The 19751-nt window shown below is 41.9% G+C and overlaps 1 protein-coding gene across 1 annotated transcript in view; it reads left to right on the top strand.

Annotated features, from left to right (window-relative positions):
* Nucleotides 1-16171: 16171 nt before the first annotated feature.
* Nucleotides 16172-19751, top strand: part of PEAK1 (pseudopodium enriched atypical kinase 1) — a 117175-nt gene continuing 113595 nt past the window's right edge. Inside the window, exon 1 of the mRNA XM_028138082.2 lies at nucleotides 16172-19356. Within this exon, the coding sequence (XP_027993883.2) occupies nucleotides 16223-19356 (3134 nt within the window). The 5' untranslated portion in view covers nucleotides 16172-16222. The remainder of the gene's footprint in view (nucleotides 19357-19751) is intronic.

The following is a 19751-nucleotide window of genomic DNA, read 5'->3' as shown; positions in this document are numbered from 1 at the left end:
GGCAATTTAAAAATAAACATTGACTCTCGCATGCGTAATACATATAAAGCTCTCGCTGGCACCAATTGCACATGTGTGTTTCGATCTGTCATTGTTGATCGTGAATTTGGTTGTTTTTGTTGACATTCTGAATCCTCTTTGTACCTGGAGGGATGCAGTAAATACTGAATAAATAAATTAATAAAACCTCAGACCGAATGTAGGTTTCAGGCTCTGATTCTAAATAAAATACTATTAACATACACATAAAAATACATGCTTATTTGGAGCATTTTGAAAGTGCAGAACATATGGAAAAGTTAAAATTAGCTATAATCTTTATGTAATTGAATTGTATTTCTAGTCTTTTTCTGTGTAAATAAGAATATTATACATAATACACATTAATAAGCATTCTGGTCATTAAGCATTTTTAAATTTATTTTTAAAATCAACTTTAATAAGGTAAGATTTATATTTATTGAGTTTTGACTCTGTAATCACTACCACAGTCAAAGTATAGATCATTTCCATCACTCTAAATGTTTCTCAAGCCCCCTTGCAGTCAATTCTTTCATACAACCTTTGGCTCCTACAACAACTGATGTGATATTTGTTACTATAGGTTAGTTTTACCCATTCTAGGATTATATATACAGAAACATTGAGCAACTAGTAGAGTTCCCATAAATGCCCTTTACAGAATGTCCCCTATTAGCCATAAAGCTGTGTTGATATATAGTTTAAAAAAATACATACATATACCATATTTTCCGGCATATAAGACGACTGGGCGTATAAGATTTTCCTGGGTTAAAAAGTCGTTTTATACGCTGGAAAATACAGTAGTCCAATATATCTAATCCATTATATCTAATCCCATCAATGTAGTCCAATATACCGTATTTTCCAGCGTATAAAACGACTTTTTAACCCAGGAAAATCTTATACACCCAGTCGTCTTATACGCCGGAAAGTACGGTATACATACATACATATGTGTGTGTATGTGTGTGTGTGTATACAAATACATATAGATATAGATATATGTGTGTGTATATATATTTAAGAGAGAGGAAGGGAGGGGTAGAGAAAGATAGAAACAAATATTAATCAGCTGCCTCTTGTACAACCCCTGCTGGGGATCAAGTCTGCCACCTTGACACTGGAAATCAAACCTGTGACCTCTTGATGCATGGATTGATGCTCAACCACTGAGCCACACCAGCTGGGCTTGATATATATAGTTTTGATGATTGCTTATTCTAACTTATTAACTTCATTGGGACATTTTATGTTTTCAATTCTTTGCAGTCATAAGTGAGCTGTAAGTTTTCATTTGGATTTTTATTATGTAGGACAGATATCTGAAAGAAAAGTCCCCCGAGAGTGTTTTTTAAAATATATGTAAGCATTGTATTGAATACATATATGTTTACCAGGGTTATATCCTCTTTCTTGTTGGATCAATACCTTCAGTATTATGTAGTGACTTTGTCTCTTTTATGGCCTTTGTTTTGAAGTCTATTTTGTCTAATATCAGTATTCCTACCCCGCTTTCTTTTTGTTTTCATTATCATGGATTTTTTTTTCCAATCCTTCACTTTCATCCTGTGTGAGTCTTTTGTTCTGAGTTGAGTCTCTTGTAGGCAGCATATATATGAGTCCTGGCCATGATGGTTTAAACAGACTCACTTTGGGGCTGTGCCCATATCTTGTAGGAAGAAGGGCAAGTACTTTCTCTCCTTCCAATTCTCCAGCTCTGCCTGGCTCGCTGGCACCCCCTTGCCGCCACCCTAAACAGGAGGGGGTAAAAAAATTTTAAAAATCAGCCCCACTGGGCACTGTATTTCAGCATGGCCACCTGGGCTGGGCCAGGCCTCTGCCTAGACTCTGAACAGGCCGGGTGTCCAAGGCCGCTGCCCGCCAGACTCAGCCTTATGGGGGCAGATTTTCAGCCCAGAGCTGTTCCCTTGTCCTGTTGCAGCAGGGTGGGGCAGAACCAGCCTTTTTGCAGGTCAGGGAAGGGGTGCCTCCCTTATGCTTGAGGTGTGCAGATCTGATCCTCTTTCCTGGGCCACACTGTCCAGCCCCCATCCTGCTCTTTGGCAAAAGTTCTTCCATACAAATAAGGGTTCCTCAGATTCATTGCTGGGTTTACTGGTCAGACTTCTCCAGCTCTGTATTATGCCCCTGTGGTTCCTCCTTCAGACAAAGATCCGGGTGAACTTTCCAGACTGGTGTTGTAACCAAGAAATAGCTCTTTGCCTGGGATGGTGAGGTCTGAGTGTCCCAGGTGGACCCAATCATAACTGATTCCCACTGCCCGATGCTCCCTTCTCTGTTGCTCTGGATTGGGAATCCCTGGGTGGTTCTGATACCCCATGTCCCCAGGGTGCAGGCTGCACTGTTGCGCCTTCCCTTCAGCCTCCCAGTATGCAAGTTGGTTCACCCTCTCTGCACTCCCTGCTCACTGTATTTCAGATCACCTATACTTCTGTTTTTTCAAGCTGAATGCTCTTCAGTTTAGCTGCAATTATGGTTGGGTGCAGGGAGCAAGGGGATGGAGCTTCCTGGTCCTCTGCACTCATCTTGGAATTCTGGTGATAAACTAACTACTTTAACTTTTTATTGTCTGGGAAGCTCTTTATCTGTTTTTTTTTTTTTAATTTATTTTTTTAATTCTAAATGATACCTTTGCTGGATAGAGCAATCTGCATTGTAGGTCTTTGCATTTCATTACTTTGAATATTTCATGCCAATCTCTTTTGTCCTGTAGTTTCTGTTGAAAAATCAGCCGACAGTTTTATGGAAGCTTTCTTATAGGTAACTAACTGCTTTTCTCTTGTTGCTTTTAAGATTCTCTCTTTGTCCTTTGTCATTTACCTTTGGCTTTTTAATTCTGATGTGTCTTGGTATTGGCCTCTTTGGTTTCCTCTTGTTTGAGATTCTGCACTTCCTGGACTTGTATGTCTGTTTCCTTTGTCATGTTAAGGAAGTTTTCCTTCATTATTTTTTTAAATAGTTTTTAAATTTTCTTGCTCTTTCTCTTCCCCTTCTGGCATACCTGTGATGTGAATGTTGGTACACATGAAATTTTCTCAGAGCTCCTTACACTATCCTAATTTTTTTAAAGCCTTTTGCTTTTTTTAAAAAATAAAAAATTTTAATGTATTTTTATTGATTTCAGAGAGGAAGGAAGATGGTGAAATAGAAACATCAATGATGAGAGAGAATCATTGCTTGGCTGCGTACTGCACGCGCCCCCACTGGGGATCGAGCCCGCTACCGGGCCATGTGCCCTTGACCAGAATTAAACCTGGGACCCTTCAGTCCACAGGCCATTGCTCTATCCACCGAACCAAACTGGCTAGTGCCCTATTTTTTTTAAATATATTTTATTGATTTTTTTTTTTTTACAGAGAGGAAGGGAGAGAGATAGAGAGTCAGAAGCATCGATGAGCCGAAACCGGTTTGCCTCAGTGGGTAGAGCGTCGGCCTGCGGACTCAAGGGTCCCAGGTTCGATTCCGGTCAAGGGCATGTACCTTGGTTGCTGGCACATCCCCAGTAGGGGGTGTGAAGAGGCAGCTGATCGATGTTTCTCTCTCATCGATGTTTCTAACTCTCTATCCCTCTCTCTTCCTCACTGTAAAAAATCAATAAAATATATTTTTTTAAAAAAAGAAAGAAACATCGATGACAGAGAAACATCTATCAGCTGGCTCCTGCACACCTCCTACTGGGGATGTGCCCGCAACCAGGGTACATGCCCTTGACCGGAATCGAACCTGGGACCTTTCAGTCCACAGGCCGATGCTCTATGCACTGAGCCAAACCAGTTAGGGCCCTATTTTTTTCTTTTTTAATTTGCTGTTCTGGTTGGTTGGCTTTCTTATCTTCCAAATTCCTTATTTTGTTCTCTGCTTCATCTATTGATTCCCTGTAGTGTACAGGGTGTCCCAAATATATATATACATATATATATCTTACCTTATAATAGACAAATATGCAAATTGACCGCACCTTCGCTACGCCCAAGCCACGCCCACCAACCAAGCCACGCCCACCAGCCACACCCACCAGGAAACCGTTGCAGGGCTGTTGGGGTGTGGCGGAGCCCAAGGCCGGGAAAGCCTGCGCCGATCACAGGAAACCACTGGGGGTCGGCTCCTGCGATCGGTAGCAGGGACGCTGGGTGCGGCCGAGCCCAAGGCCGGGAAAGCCGCCCGAGGCTTTCTTGGCCTTGGGCACCAGCGGGGAGCCTGCGCTGATCGCAGGAAACCACTGGGGGTCGGCTCCTGCGATCGGTAGCAGGGACGCTGGGTGCGGCCGAGCCCAAGGCCGGGAAAGCTGCCCGAGGCTTTCCTGGCCTTGGGCACCAGCGGGGAGCCTGCGCTGATCGCAGGAAACCACTGGGGGTCGGCTCCTGCGATCCTTAGCAGGGATGTTGGGTGCGGCCGAGTCCAAGGCCACCGCCCGGGGCCAAGCCCCAACCCTGAAAGAAGGCAGAAGGCGGTGGCCACAGCCAAGGCCTGGGTCCCTGGTGCCGGCAGAAAACTGGTGCAGGCAGCCAGGTGAATGAAGGTCTATTGCACGAATCTTCGTGCTAACGGGCTACTAGTATATATATATTTTTATATATATATATATATATATATATATATATATATATATACACACACACACACACACACACACACACACTTCAATAGCTGATAGCTCAATTTTTAAAATGAAATATATTTAATAATTTATAATTATTCAAAGTATGTGTATACAATTTTGGGGGACACTATATTCTTCATTTCAGTAACTGTATTCTTCATTCTGACTTTTTTTTTATGGTTTCCATGTCCACATTTCTTCTACCACATTTCCTTTCAGGATGTTGAAAACCAAGATTGGTATAGTATTTTGTATAGTCCAAGCAATCCAAGATATATAGAAATGAAAAGACAATCTTTCTTTCTAGGGACTTACATAATTACAACACAACATGGTATTATATTAAAGGTGTTTAGGTAGTCAGGTAAAGTTTCATCACAAAGATACAATTTGAACTGGTTCTCAAAGGATAAATAAGGTTTTGCCTAAGAGAACAACACTAGACAAAATACATTCCAGGAAGAGGAAACAGTTTGTGAACAGAATAAATTGTAAAAACTATGAAGTCCTTGGCTATTATTATATAACATTTTAACCTACTCTTTGATGTGTACCTTCTTAAGTAGGGGTCTGAGGTGGATTCGGTGTACATTTTAGAACTTAAAATCTTATAGCTAGTTATTACCAAGTTATAATAACAATAATTATTGGGTTTTTTTATTTAACTGGCTCATCAAAAAGTTTGAACTTAAAAAAAATGGTTTGAGATCAAAACAGTGCTGCTTTATAGTGGTGCATTTGCTGTTGCATGTTCTGAGATGACTACCATGTGATAGACAGTAAATTATTAGAAAAAATTTATTTTTAGAACAATTGAAAATGCAGGGGCTTCCTCCTTTTACCTGAACTTCAGTTAAGTTTTCAAAATTAAGCAAGTGTTACTTTGGTTTCTTCTATAAACAGGAGAACCTTATTTCTTAAGATCTTGCCTATTCTTGTGATATCTTGACTAGCAAAAGCAATGATTTTTTTTTGTCAGATCTCAAATTAAAAAGGTTCCTTTTACTTATGGAATTTCCATTTATGCTCCAAGTTAGCACTGTGTTTTATCTCCTGCAAAACCTCTTCGTGCAGCTTTGCTTTCACTTCCTCTCCACACTCGGGTCAGCATTTTTCACTGTGGAAGAAGGAAAGGTTGGGAATAGTGACATGAGGATACTAATCACATTTTTCTTTCCTTTTTTTTTTTTTAAGTGACCTATATACTGCATTACAAAAGTCTAATGAGAACCTTGACTTGTAAATTTTACCCTAGTCTCCTAGAGATGGACTGTGTAGGATGACATGTAGATAATAGTTCCTCACTGAGAATGTCCTTAAAAGCCATGTACTAGTATAGCAGTGAGAATTCTTGAACCTGCCTCTCTGGTAATGTGACAGATTTTATAAAGAGAGAGAATGGCTTCTGGAAATTTCAGGTTTGGGGAAGGAGCTTAGCAGTCCATTCCCCATCCTCCTTTATCATTAACAGACTATAGAGGCCCAGTGCACGAATTCCCCTCGGCCTGGCCGGCAATCGAGGCCTATCGGGGGGCTGGCCAGGGGGAGAGACCCGGGAGGTTGGCCAGCCGGCACCCCGATCGGGGCCAAAGGGGGGGGCCGGCTGGCTGGGGGGAGGGGCCATGGGAGGTTGGTTGTGGGAGTGCACTGACCACCAGGGGGCAGCTCCTGCGTTGAGCGTCTGCCCTCTGGTGGTCAATGAGTGTCAGAGCATCTGGGCAACCAGTCATTTCGGCCGTTCTGGTTGTTTGGTTGTAATGGTTGCTTAGGCTTTTATATATATAGACTAGAGGCCCGGTGCACGAAATTTGTGCACGGGGGGGGGGGGTGTCCCTCAGCCCAGCCTGAACCCTCTCCAATCTGGGACCCCTCGAGGGATGTCCGATTGCCTGTTTAGGCCCGATCCAGATAGGATCAGGCCCAAACGGGCCGTCGGACATCCCTCTCACAATCCAGAACTGCTGGTTCCCAACTGCTCACCTGCCTGCCTTCCTGATTACCCCTAACCGCTTCTGCCTGCCAGCCTGATCACCCCCTAACCACTCCCCTGCCAGCCTGATTGATGCTTAACTGCTCCCCTGCCAGCCTGTTTGCCCCTAACTGTCCTCCCCTGCAGGCCTGGTCACCCCTAACTGCCCTCCCCTGCAGGCCTGGTCCCCCCCAACTGCTCTCCACTGCAGGCCTGGGTTCCCCCAGCTGCCCTTTCCTGCAGGCCCAGTCACCCCCAACTTCCCTCCTCTGCCAGCCTGGTCACCCCTAATTGCCCTCCCCTGCAGGCTTGATCATCCCCAACTGCCCTCCCTTGCAGGCCTGGTCCCTCCCAACAACCCTCCCCTGCTGGCCATCTTGTGGTGGCCATCTTGTGCCCACATGGGGGCAGGATCTTTGACTACATGGGGGCAGCCATCTTGTGTGTTGGAGTGATGGTCAATCTGCATATTACTCTTTTATTAGATAGGATAGAGGCCTGGTGCATGGGTGGGGGCCAGCTGGTTTGCCCTGAAGGGTGTCCCGGATCAGGGTGGGGGTTCCCTTGGGGTGTGGGGCAGCCTGGGTGAGGGGCCTGTGGTGGTTTGCAGGCCGGCCATGCCCCCCGGCAACCCAAGTGGAGGCCCTGGTATCTGGGATTTATTTGTCTTCTACAATTGAAACTTTGTAGCCTGGAGCGGAGCCAAGCCTCCTGCTTGCTCTGTGGCGGCAGCCATTTCTTTTGGGATTTATTTATCTTCTATAATTGAAACTTTGTAGCCTGGAGCAGAGGCCAAGGCAAGCCAGGGCTTCAGAAGCTTGGCTTCCTCCATCACTGGGGGCAACTCTAGCCCCCTGCTCTTTCCAGCTCCGTGGCTGCCACCATTTCTGTTTGAATTTATTTATCGTCTATCATTGAGACTTTGTAGCCTTGAGTGGAGGCCTGGGCCCGCCATGGTGCGTGGAAAGCTTGGCTTCCTCCATTGCCGGGGAAACCCACGCCTCCCTCCTGCTCTCTGTGGCTGCAGCCATCTTGGTTGGGTTTATTTGCATATTCGCTCCTGATTGGCTTTTGGGCGTGACTTGTGGTTGTAGCAGATGTATGGTCAATTTGCATGTTACTCTTTTACTAGATAGGACTAGTGTCCCGGTGCACAAAATTCATGCACAGGGGGATGTCCCTCAGCCAGGCCTGCACCCTCTCCAATCTGGGACCCTTCCAGGGAATGTCCGACTGTCAGTGGTTGGACATCCCTCTCACAATCCGGGACCACTGGCTCCTAACCGCTCGCCTGCCTGCCTGCCTGACTGACTGCCCCAAACCGCTTCTGCCTGCCAGCCTGATCGCCCCTAACTGTTCCTCTGCTGGCTTGATTGCCCCTAACCACCTCTGCCTTGACCCTGCACCCGGGACCCAGAATTCCCTCCTCCAGCTGGCTGCAGGCACCTGGGACCCGGGCTTCCCTCCCTCTGGCTGGCCACAGGCACCCGGGACCCAGGCCGGCTTTGCCCGGGCCAGCTGCAGCCTCAGGGGACAATGGGCAGATGGCTTCTCCCGGGCCGCAGGCACTGGCGCGTGACCACAGGGCGGGCATCTTCTCTGGCTGGCTGCAACCCAGGACCGTGGGGCAGGCAGCCTGTCTGTCTTCCAGGCCGCAGCCAGCTGTAGGCACTGGTGCCCGGGACTGCGGGGCGGGCGGCTTCTCCATCTCCCGGGCCATAGCCAGCCGCAGATCGCTGGTGCCGGGTACCGCTGTCAGGTGGCTTTGCCCGGGCCCGGCTTTGTCAGGAAGGAAGTGCAGCTGGTCGTCCGGAAGACGTTTGGTCTAGTTAGCATATTACCCTTTTATTAGTATAGATTCTTCTTAGGTGCCTTTAGGAAATGCTCTGTATCTGGTGTTTAATATGCCACCTACGCACTCTCTCCCTCTTCGTTGACTTGGAAAAGGAAATCAGCCAAAGGAGTTCAGCTCTTTCTGCCAGCCTGCTTTTTCCAAGATTAAAATCCATTGTGGATTTGACTATTTTGTATCAAATCTGCTCTAAACTGTTGGACTAGAAGCAAACTATTGTCATTATATAGCAGTAGAGAGACTATAAAACAGTACTAAGTTCTTAAAAAGCTGTCATGACTTGAAGTGAAATAGGCTACTTTTGAATAGTTTCATCTATAGCCTGAAGGGTTTTGGTCTTGAGAACTGTCAAATATGAAATTGGGTTTTCGATTATGAAATCCTGGCTAGTTTCTAGGGGCAGCTTCAGCCATTAAACTCTCCTGTCTGCATTTCATCCAAGGATTGACTGAGATTTTAAGAAATATAGAGGCAGATGAGCTTTTCTTATCAAACATTCCATTTCTGTCTTCATATCAAACCTGTTTTGGCAAATAAACAAAAAACTCCATGGTAGACTGTCTTATTTCCTTTGCTTAAGTGCCTTGGGAGACATTTTTTTTCTTTCTCAATCATAACTTTGGTGACCAGAGTTTCCTGTTTGTGGGGTATCAGAATTGAGCAGGCATAGCTGCTAGTTATTGCCATTGAAGTCGTTTGACAAAGGCAGTAAAGCCCAAGCATTGCTCTTTGGACAGAGCTACAGCTGATATAGCTTCTCTTTGGAAGAGCCATTACAAGTTAAAATCGTTTGTCTCCAAGCAATGTTAGTATTGAAAAATGAAGCCCTCATCATTAAGTCTTACTGGCGTAGACAGCAGCTCAATCTGGTGCTTGCTAAAAGTGTTTGGTTCATCTCTTGGGTTTTATAGCAGCATGAATACAGATGTACACAGAAGTTGTAAAAGAAGGTCAAATCCAAGGTCTCCATTTTATTGATGGCTTTCTATTGCGCACAGCACTGACATAAACTAATTGTGTTCCCAGTGAATTTCACTTGGCTATGCTATGGGTAATATTATAGCTGCTAATCAACTCAATAGCCATTTCTTACTTGCACTCAAATGGAGGAATTCTTTTACTATTTATTTACAGTCCTAGGAAAATAAAATATATTGTGCTACTTATCAAGAGAAAATTTAATCTCTGTCATCAGCAGTGGATTTAACTTGGTTAACAAGATAGTAGACCAGGATTTCTTATTCTTTTGTTTTCAGTGCCACATAGTGCTGAGTAGACAGGCAATATACAAGATATATATTTTAATTTTGGGTGACTGACAGGAACTACCCCAAATGTTAATAGAAGTTGCTTCTGAATAATAGGATTACACACTATTTCTACTTTATTTATGCTTTTCTTATTTTTCACAGTGAGCATATATAACAAAATTTAAAAATCATATATAAAAAAGAAAAATATTTAAAACAAACCATTATAATCTTGAGTCTCAGTTCTGGGTCTTTTTCATTCACTATGTTGGTCTTTCTGGGCTTCAGTTTTCCCTAGTCCATAAAACAAAAAGATTGACCTAGGGGCCTGTCAGTTTTAACATTCTGAGTCTTATGATTATCTCAACCTCTTTCCTGTCTTTTCAGCCACTCCACCAGTATTAGCATTCAACATCATATAGTTTTCCCTCTTAAATAAGGAATTTCTAGACACCTCTTCATACTTCCAGCTCTTTCTTCCACTTTTCACCTAAACTTTTAAAAGTTGTCTACAATTACTCTCTCATATCTCCTCACCCTTAGACTCCATCTGCTTTCTATCCCCACCACTGCACGGGAATAGTACATGCTGAGATCACCAGTGAGCTCACATTAAAGACTTGTGGGCACATTTAAACCCTCATTCTACGTTACCTCTCAGCATCATCTGCATAGTTGTCTTCAACCCTGTAATGAAAACTCGTGTGACTTCTGTTTCATCACACTTATGGCTGTTATTTTTGAGTTTTCTTTGGAGTTATCCTCTTCTTCCTGGTTCACCTACCACCGCCCCCTCTCCAGCTCACTCTCTATTTTCTTTTTGGCCTAGATATTTCTATATTAATAATTCCCAAACAGGTAAGAACATCAGAATTCCTTTCTGTGCTTCAGAATTCTAATTCAATTGCTTGCTCTATTTCTTGCAGGCTGACAAAAATATGAACTAATACTCGCCTCTCTCAAAGTTATACCTCCTCCAACATTGTTTATTTCAGTACGTGGCCTCACAAATCATTCAAATATATATACCTAAAACCTTGCTCTAAATGCAGTTATTCCTGCATCTAGTTTTCTCTCTTTCTCTGGTGCCAAATCCTAATCCAGATCCTTGTCATACCTTCTTTTGCCCACAACAGCTCTTTAAACAGTCTCCTGGCCTCCTGGGGCCTGTTCTTTGCGTTTGTTTTCATACAGTAGCCAGAGCTGTCTTTTATTTTTTAGGACAGATTTATTGAGGTTTGATTTATATATAGTAAAAATCTCCTTTTATTTAATGTACAGCTCTGAGTTTTGACAAAAGTATGCAGTCATATCACCACTACCATACAATATTTGGATTGTTTCCATTTGTCTTGGGGAAAATACATAGAAGTTAGATTGCTATGTTCCATGGAAAGTTTATATTTAACTTAATAAGAAACTACCAAACTTTTTTTTACAGTGGCTGAACCATTTACACTCCCACTAGTACTATATGAGAGTTTCAATTGTTCTATATTCTCCCTAGCACCAGTTTTGTTTTAATTTATTTTAACCATTGTAATACATGTATTGTGGTAGCTCATTATAGTTTCAATGTACATTCCCATATGACTTAATGATATTTAGCATCTTTCACAGGTTTATTGAGATCCATATATTTTTCATGAAGTGTATACTTAAGTCTTTTGTGTATTTTTTATTAGATATATTTATTTTTTTGGGTTTTTAAAGTTTTTTATATATTACTAGAGGCCCGGTGCATGAAATTCATACACAGGGGAGGGGGTGTACCCTCAGAACAGCCTGCACCTTCTCCAATCCAGAACCCCTCAGGGGATGTCTGACTGCCGGTTTAGGCCCGATCCCAGGGATCGGGCCTAAACCGGCAGTCGAACATCCCTCTCACAATCTGGGACTGCTGGCTCCTAACTGCTCACCTGCCTGCCTGCCAGATTGCCCCTAACTTCCCCCCCCCTGCCAGCCTGGTCACCCCTAACTGCCTCTGCTTGCTGGCTTCATCACCCCTTACTGCCCCCCTCTGCTGGCCTGGTTGCCCCTAACTTCCCCCCCTGCCGGCCTGGTCATTCCTCACTGCCCCCCTGCCAGCCTGGTTGCCCCCAACTGCCCCCCCCCCCCCCGCTGGCCTGGTCACTCCCAACTGCCCCTCCTGCCAGCCTGGTCACCCCACACAGCCTGCTGTTCAGTCATTTGGTTGTCCCTCACTAACCCCCTGCTGGGTTGGTCGCCCCATGCAGCCTGCTGTTCAGTTGTTTGGTCATCCCTCACTAACCCCCCAGCTGGCCTGGTCACCCCACGCAGCCTGCTGTTTGGCCATTACTGTTACTGTGGCAGCATCCCAGACAATTTGCATATTCCTCTATTATTAGTATAGATGGATACAAAGTCAGATATATACTTTGCAAAAAAAAAAAATCTTGTCTGTGGCTTGTCTTCTTATTCATTTATCAGTACATCAGAGCAAACATTTTTTTTTCATTTTGATGAAGTGTAATTTATTCTTTTCTTTTATGGACCAGTCTTTTCATGTTGTATCTAAGAACTCTGCCTAACCTCTAGTTACAAAGATTCTCTCCTGTTCTAATAGTTTAAAGCTTTACATTTTATCCTTAGATCTGTGATCCATTTTGAGTTCATTTTTGTTCATGGGATGTGAGATCAAGATTGATTTTGTTGCTTATGGATATCTAGTTGTTCTAGCAAATTTATTGAAAAGAATATTCTTTTCACCTTTGTCAAAAATCAGTAGCCTATATTTGCATGGGTCTGTTTCTGGACTGTATTCTGTTCTGTGTCTGCTGTGATCTATGTCAGGGATTAACAAACTTTTTCTGAAAAGCACCAAATAGTAAATACTTTAGGTTTCGTAAGTCAAAAGGCAAAATCCAAGATATTATGTAGATACTTGTGTAACAAGAGAGAAAACAAATTTCCATGAATTTTTGACAGAATTTAAAATATAATAACTGATAAACGTGCAATACAATCTACAGATGATGCATTGTAGAATTGTATAGATGAAACCTGTGTAATTTTATTAATCAATGTATCCCAATAAGTTCAATTACAAATATAATAATTGAGTACAATTTTGTAACACAGCTTTACTAATAAGAAGAATGGAATTGGTGGGGATAACATTTTGCTTAATAAGGGTTCAAAATTAGTGTTCCTTCTCATCAAAATTGAATACAAATGTTCATCTAGTAATGCATATTTATAATAAAATTTTACATATTTTTATCTTTGAAAAATATCTTTTCACAAAGGTGATACATGTAGCAGTGGAAATGCTGCAATTTGTAGAGTGCTGAAAAGCACTACAAAGTGATGAAAGAGCCACATGCAGTCTGTCATAGCTATTCAACTCTTCACTGTGGCATAAAATTTGCCATAGACAATGTAAGTAAATGAGTCTAGATATGTTCCAATAGAGATTTATTTATAGGTACTAAAATTTGAATTTCCTATAATTTTCACTTGTCACTAAAGATTATTTTTATTTTTTCAACCATATATACAAATTTAAAAGCACCCTTATCTTAGGAACATATAAAAACAGGCAATAAATAGGCTAGATTTGTTCTATGATCTGTAATTTGCTTACCTCACTTCCGTATTCTATGTTTCTATCCTTGGCCTACACCATGTTGTCAAGATTATTGTAGCTTTGTGCTAAGTATTGAAATCAGGCAACCTGAATCTTCAACTTCGTTCTTTTCCAAAATTGTTTTGGCTATTCTAGTTCCTTTGCTTCTCCATATAAATTTTTAATTAGCTTATTGATTTGTACAAAAAATCCTGCTCAGAATTTTGTTGGAATTATGTTTAATCTACTTTGGGTACAATTGACATCTTAACAATATTAAGAGAACTGGTATATCTCTAGATTTATTTAGATCTTTGATATCTTTTATCATCTGTAGTTTTCTGCCTATAGATTTTAGAATTTGCACATATTTTGTTAAATTTATACCTAAGTGTTTCATGTTTTTTGGTTAGAGCCATCTTTTTTAAAATGCAGATTGTATCATGTTGTTTCCTCAGTTTAAAACCCTTTAGTGGCTTCACACTGCTCTTAGGATAAACTCTAATCTTTAAAAGCCTAAAAGCTCTGAATGATCTGGGCTAAATTTAGCCTAATTTTATGCTGTTCTTCACCTTATTCAAAATGTTCTAGTCTTAGACTAGCAGGAAATGGTTTTATCAATTAAGGGGTATAGCTTTTAGAATACTTGAAAGAGTAAATAAAATTTTAAATAAACACTTTAAATATGTATATTTTAACCTTATTAAAAAGAGCAGTTCAGTGATCTTCAGCAAATCATGAACTTAGAATTTTGCTAGGTGGTTGGGCTCTCTGTATGGAATTCTTTGATCTTTAAGTCTGTACTTTATGAGTATCGTTTTTTGGGTGTTTTTTTTTTTTGTGTGTGTGTGTGTGTTGTTGTTGTTGTTGTTTTTTATTACTCCTCACGCAGGATATTTTTCCATTGATTTTCAGGGAGAGTGGAAGAGAGAGGGAAAGACAGAGTGAAACATCTGTATGAGAGAAACACATCGATTGGTTGCCTCCTGCACAAGCCCCTACCAGGGCCTGGGCCAGGGAGGAGCCTGCAACCAAGATACGTGCCCTTGACCGGAATCTAACCTGGGACCCTTTGGTCCACAGGCCAAGGCTCTATCCACTGAGCCAAACCAGCTAGGACTATGAGTATTGTTTACAAGGAACTTAGTTTTGTTTATATTTGTTAAAGAAAATATTTTTTCCTTCCTAATAAACATGCTGAAACTTGACAAAAAGGCTAGTTTTCTGACCAAAGCAAGGATCCTGTCGCTGTACATGAATGAAGTTAAATTTTCCAGCTAAAATGGTTCTTACATTGCATACCTTCTGCCAACTTCATTATAATATCTAAAGTAGAAACGTAAGACTAATGATATCGTGGGGGAAGGTCTGCAACTATGTGCCTAAGACAAGAGAGTCACAAGATTCATTTTAAAAAATTAACTTTTAAACTGGCACTTTAATCAATCAGTATTTATTCAGCTCCTTATGCTAGATATATAGAGATGAATATGATATAGCCTAGGCCTTAAAGAAGTTCAAAAACTTCTTGAAATGAGGCAACAGTTACAATTAAAAGTGATTGTAAATGGAGGTATGTCTAAGTGGCTTTGATAGTACCATGGAGAAATAAGTAGCCCAGTGGGATTTAGAGTTTGATAAGACTACTTAATTTTCAAGATGTAAGACTAGAAAGGAGACAGTCTAAGGGGCTTGTATTCCATCCAGTAACTAGAGGTTCCAATACACCCAGAATTGCCTGGAGAACTTACTTTAAAAATCAGATTCCTAGTCTCATCCCTCAGAGATTGACTAGATATGGCTAGGGTGGTTTCCCAGGTGGTTCTTATTTAGCTAGGAAACTCCAGTCTGCACACTGACATTTAGTAGTCAATGCAGTAGGTAAGATTGAGCCACAGAATAGTTAAGCTAGGTAAAAAGATGATCATATTAGCATTTTAGAAAGTTAAATCCAATCGTAGTATAGAACAGTGAAATCACCTGAGAATATCATTAAAATGCAGATTTTGATTCAGTAGATCTAAGATACTGCCTTTCTAACAAGCTCCAAGTTGAGGCTGATACTACTTGACTGAGGACCACTGTTTGAATAACAAGGGTAGAGAGGTTAGATTGGAATGGGGTGAGACTACAGACATGAAGATCAGTTAACAGCCTATTGCAGGAATCTAGGCAAAATAACTACTCAGTGTTTGGTAATGGCAAGAATAAGTTCTAGTTGAAATGTAATAGATGAAATTGGGAAGACTAATTTAGTGAGTTAGTAGGATGTGGTGTTAGAAGTGAGGGGAGATGTGTCAAGAATGATCTGAAGGTTGAAGTTTAGCTATCTAGGTGGATGGCATTAATTGAACTAGAATAAAAGACAGAGGAAGAAGGTGGCCTTGGGGGTAGAAGTGGGCTGGCTAGAATAGAATAGTTACTTAGAGTTGATAAAAGTGATAACCAGAGGGTTAGTTTTTAATGCATTGAGTTTGAGGAGTCTATGAGATACCCAAAATGTAAAGGGGTCAGTAGAAGAAAAGGAACCCACAATATACTAAGAAGTGTCAGATATGTTGGTGGATAGATGTTTGAAAGGCATTTCCAGGAGGGGAAAGTCAGAGTATCATTGCCACAGAGACATCAAACAAAAGATTAGATACGGTTTGATGAGAGTGCATAAAATTATAGTTTAATAACTTTCCAAAATGCTGATTGACTAAAAGGAGTTTATTAGTTTTTCCTCTCAATCTTTTAATTTAAGGACCAGAGCCAGTTTTTTTCAAATTATTCATCATGGAAAGCCTCATAGTGCCTTTTCCATTCAGATTTTCTTTTTTTTCCCCCCCTTACAGATCAAGAGCTGCTAGATACAGTTGAAAGTTTTGCCATGCACTGAAAGGGAAGCATTGTATGTGAAGTTCGATTTTCTAAAATGTCTGCCTGTAACACCTTTACTGAGCACGTTTGGAAACCTGGTGAATGCAAGAATTGCTTTAAACCTAAAAGCTTGCACAAGCTCCCTCCTGACCCTGAGAAGACAGCCATCACCCACAGCCATGTGAAAACTAATGCCAATCACAGTAACAACCACCATATCAGGAACACTGCAAATTTCCGGCCTCCTGTTGCTAAAAAACCCACTATAGCTGTGAAGCCCACTATGATGGTGGCAGATGGGCAAAGTGTATATGGTGAGCTTAACATCCAAGGACGCTGTGAGAACATACCTGTCATTATAGAGAGGAACCGAAATAGGACAGCCTTCAATCAGAAACCACTCAATAATAATAATCATGAAGATGATATTGAAGGAGTTAGCCATGTTTCTAAACCTTTTGGCAATAATGACAGTGCAAAGAAGATATCAAATAACAATAATGGGCTAACTGAAATGTTGAAGGAGATAGCAGGCTTGGATACTACTCCTCAGATAAGAGTAAATGAAACAAATGCCAAAGAAATATTCTTAGGAAGAATAAATGATTGCTATAAACGATCATTGGAAAGAAAGCTTCCACCAAGTTGCATGATGGGTGGGATAAAGGATACTCAGGGCAAGCATGTTATTCTGAGTGGGAGCACAGAAGTGATCAGTAATGAAGGGGGCCAGTTCTGTTACCCAGAGTTTTCTAGTGGAGAGGAGTGTGAGGAAGATGCACTTTTCAGTAACATGGAAGAGGAACATGAAAGCTGGGATGAAAGTGATGAAGAGCTGTTGGCCATGGAGATTCGTATGAGAGGGCAACCTCGATTCGCTAACTTTAGGGCAAACACTTTGTCTCCTGTTCGATTCTACGTGGACAAAAAGTGGAATACTGTTCCTCTGCGGAATAAGTCTCTGCAGAGAATCTGTGCTGTAGACTATGATGACAGTTATGATGAAATCCTGAATGGTTATGAAGAGAATTCTGTGGTCTCCTGTGGACCAGGAAGCATTCAGAGCATGGCATCATCTGACTCCCCATCACCAGATTCTTCTTTAGCAGAAGAATCACGTTCTGAGACAGCCAGTAGTTTATCCCAGAAGATCTGTGATGGGGGAGTATCTCCTGGTACCCAAGGAGATTCTAAGGACATGAAGGAAAGTGAGCCCAATTATGAAAGTCTCTCTGGTAACCATCAAGAGGATTCATCACAAGCATCCAAAGGCTCAGATAAAATTCCAGAGACACACAAAGCAGTCCTTGCTCTCCGATTAGAAGAGAAAGATGGCAAGATTGCTGTACAAACTGAGAAGCAAGAAAGAAAAGCCTCTACAGATACTGCTGGGCAAGCAGTAATCATAAACCTCATTCCTGTACAAGAGCAAGCAAAGCCTTACCGCATAGTGAACCTTGAGCAGCCGTTGTGCAAGCCATATACTGTTGTAGACGTGTCAGCAGCGATGGCTAGTGAGCACCTTGAGGGGCCTGTTAACAGCCCCAAGTCAAAAAGCTCATCTTCTACTCCAAACTCTCCAGTGACATCACCTATATCAACATCAGGACAAATAAGTGCCCATTTCCAAAAATCCAGTGCAATTCGATACCAGGAAGTATGGACATCCAGTACCAGTCCACGACAAAAGATACCTAAGGTGGAATTAATTAGTGGCGGAACTGGATCAAATGTCCCTCCAAGGAAAAACTGTCACAAATCAGCACCTACTTCACCCATTGCTGCAAATGTTTCCTCTAAAACCATCCCTGTTAAGTCACCTAATTTGTCTGAAATAAAATTTAATAGTTATAACAATGCTGGTATGCCTCCTTTTCCAATTATCATTCACGACGAGCCAACTTATGCTCGGAGTTCCAAAAATGCTATCAAAGTTCCCATTGTAATTAATCCAAATGCATATGACAATCTAGCCATTTATAAAAGTTTTCTTGGAACAAGTGGAGAACTTTCAGTGAAGGAAAAAAACACAAGTATGATAAGCCATACTTATGAAGAAATAGAAACTTCAAGCAAAGTGTCTGATGACACCACTGGCAATCCCACTGACTGTCCCCAAGCTAAAGGGTTTTCAAATAGCACAGAATGTAAAAGGGGCTCAGTGGCTCAGAAGGTCCAGGAGTTTAACAGCTGTCTTAACAGAGGTCTGTCTTCCCCACAGAGAAGCTGTAGTTCTAGCCACAGCTCCCCAACTAAGATCCAGAGAACCACTCAAGAACCTGTTGCCAGAACGGAAGGCACTCAGGAGTCTCAGATGGTGGGCAGTGGCAGCAGCAACAAGGAGAAAGCAAGTATAGTGCTTTCTCAGATTGTGGCTTCTATCCAACCTCCACAGTCCCCTCCAGAAATGTCCCAGTCAGGCCTTAAAACTTGCAGTGTGGAAGAGCTTTATGCAATTCCTCCAGAGGTTGATGTTGCTAAAAATACACCAGTCCGACCGAAATCTCTCTTTCCATCTCAGTCCAGTGGTGAGCATGAAGCACCTCAGACCACAGAAAATCTTACCACTAAAGTACAGAAAGATCCACTGGCAAAGCAAGTCACAACCTCTCCCTCCAAGTTAGTGATTAACCCCCAGAGTGAGCCATCACCTCCTTTTCCTCCACCACGTTCTACGTCCTCCCCTTACCATGCAAGTAACCTTTTGCAGAAGCATTTCACCAACTGGACGAAGCCAACCAGCCCTACCAGGTCAACAGAAGCTGAATCCGTTTTGCACTCTGAAGGCAGCAGGCGGGCAGCTGATGCAAAACCTAAACGCTGGATATCATTTAAAAGTTTCTTCCGTCGTCGGAAAACAGATGAGGAGGACGACAAAGAGAAAGAACGTGAGAAAGGGAAACTGGTGGGTCTGGATGGCACAGTCATCCACATGCTGCCCCCTCCTCCAGTTCAGCACCAACACTGGTTCACAGAGGCAAAAGGAGAGTCCAGTGAGAAGCCAGCCATCATCTTCATGTACAGGTGTGACCCTGCCAAAGGCCAGCTCAGTGTAGATCAAAGTAAGGCCAGAGCAGACCAGTCAGCAATCATGGAGAAGGGTGGAACACAGGATGCGTTACTACAGGTCTCAGAGGAGAAGAAAAGGAGTTATTCTTCTCCATCACAGATTCCTAAAAAAACTCTCAGGTAAGTAAAATAGACTAGCAGAATGTGGAAATTACACGTTTTCAAGTGCTAAATTTTTTATATCTTTAAGATTGCATAAGAGCAGTTTTTGTTTGTAAGTAGCACATAGGGGCTCAATCTTTATAACTGCATTCCAAGATTAGAATATTATTAAAGTGCTCTTATTGCACTGAACAAGGTTTATCGCCCTGATCTTTAGCTAAAGTATCCTGTTACATTTGGTGACTACAGAGGAGCTTTAACGTAGAAAAGCAAATCTATAATACCTTAATAGCAATAAATATGTTACTTTGAAGTGCTATGATAGTATGAGGAAAAAACAGGATTAAGTGAATAAAAGGTGGTGGTGGTCTTTCCCTCTCCAAGTGTTATCTCTATGTGCAGTATGTTATTTT

This window comes from Eptesicus fuscus, chromosome 5, assembly GCF_027574615.1.
Source record: "Eptesicus fuscus isolate TK198812 chromosome 5, DD_ASM_mEF_20220401, whole genome shotgun sequence".
Taxonomy (NCBI): Eukaryota; Metazoa; Chordata; class Mammalia; order Chiroptera; family Vespertilionidae; genus Eptesicus; species Eptesicus fuscus.
Note: the sequence above shows the minus strand (reverse complement) of the source record. Positions and strands in the feature narration are given on the sequence as shown.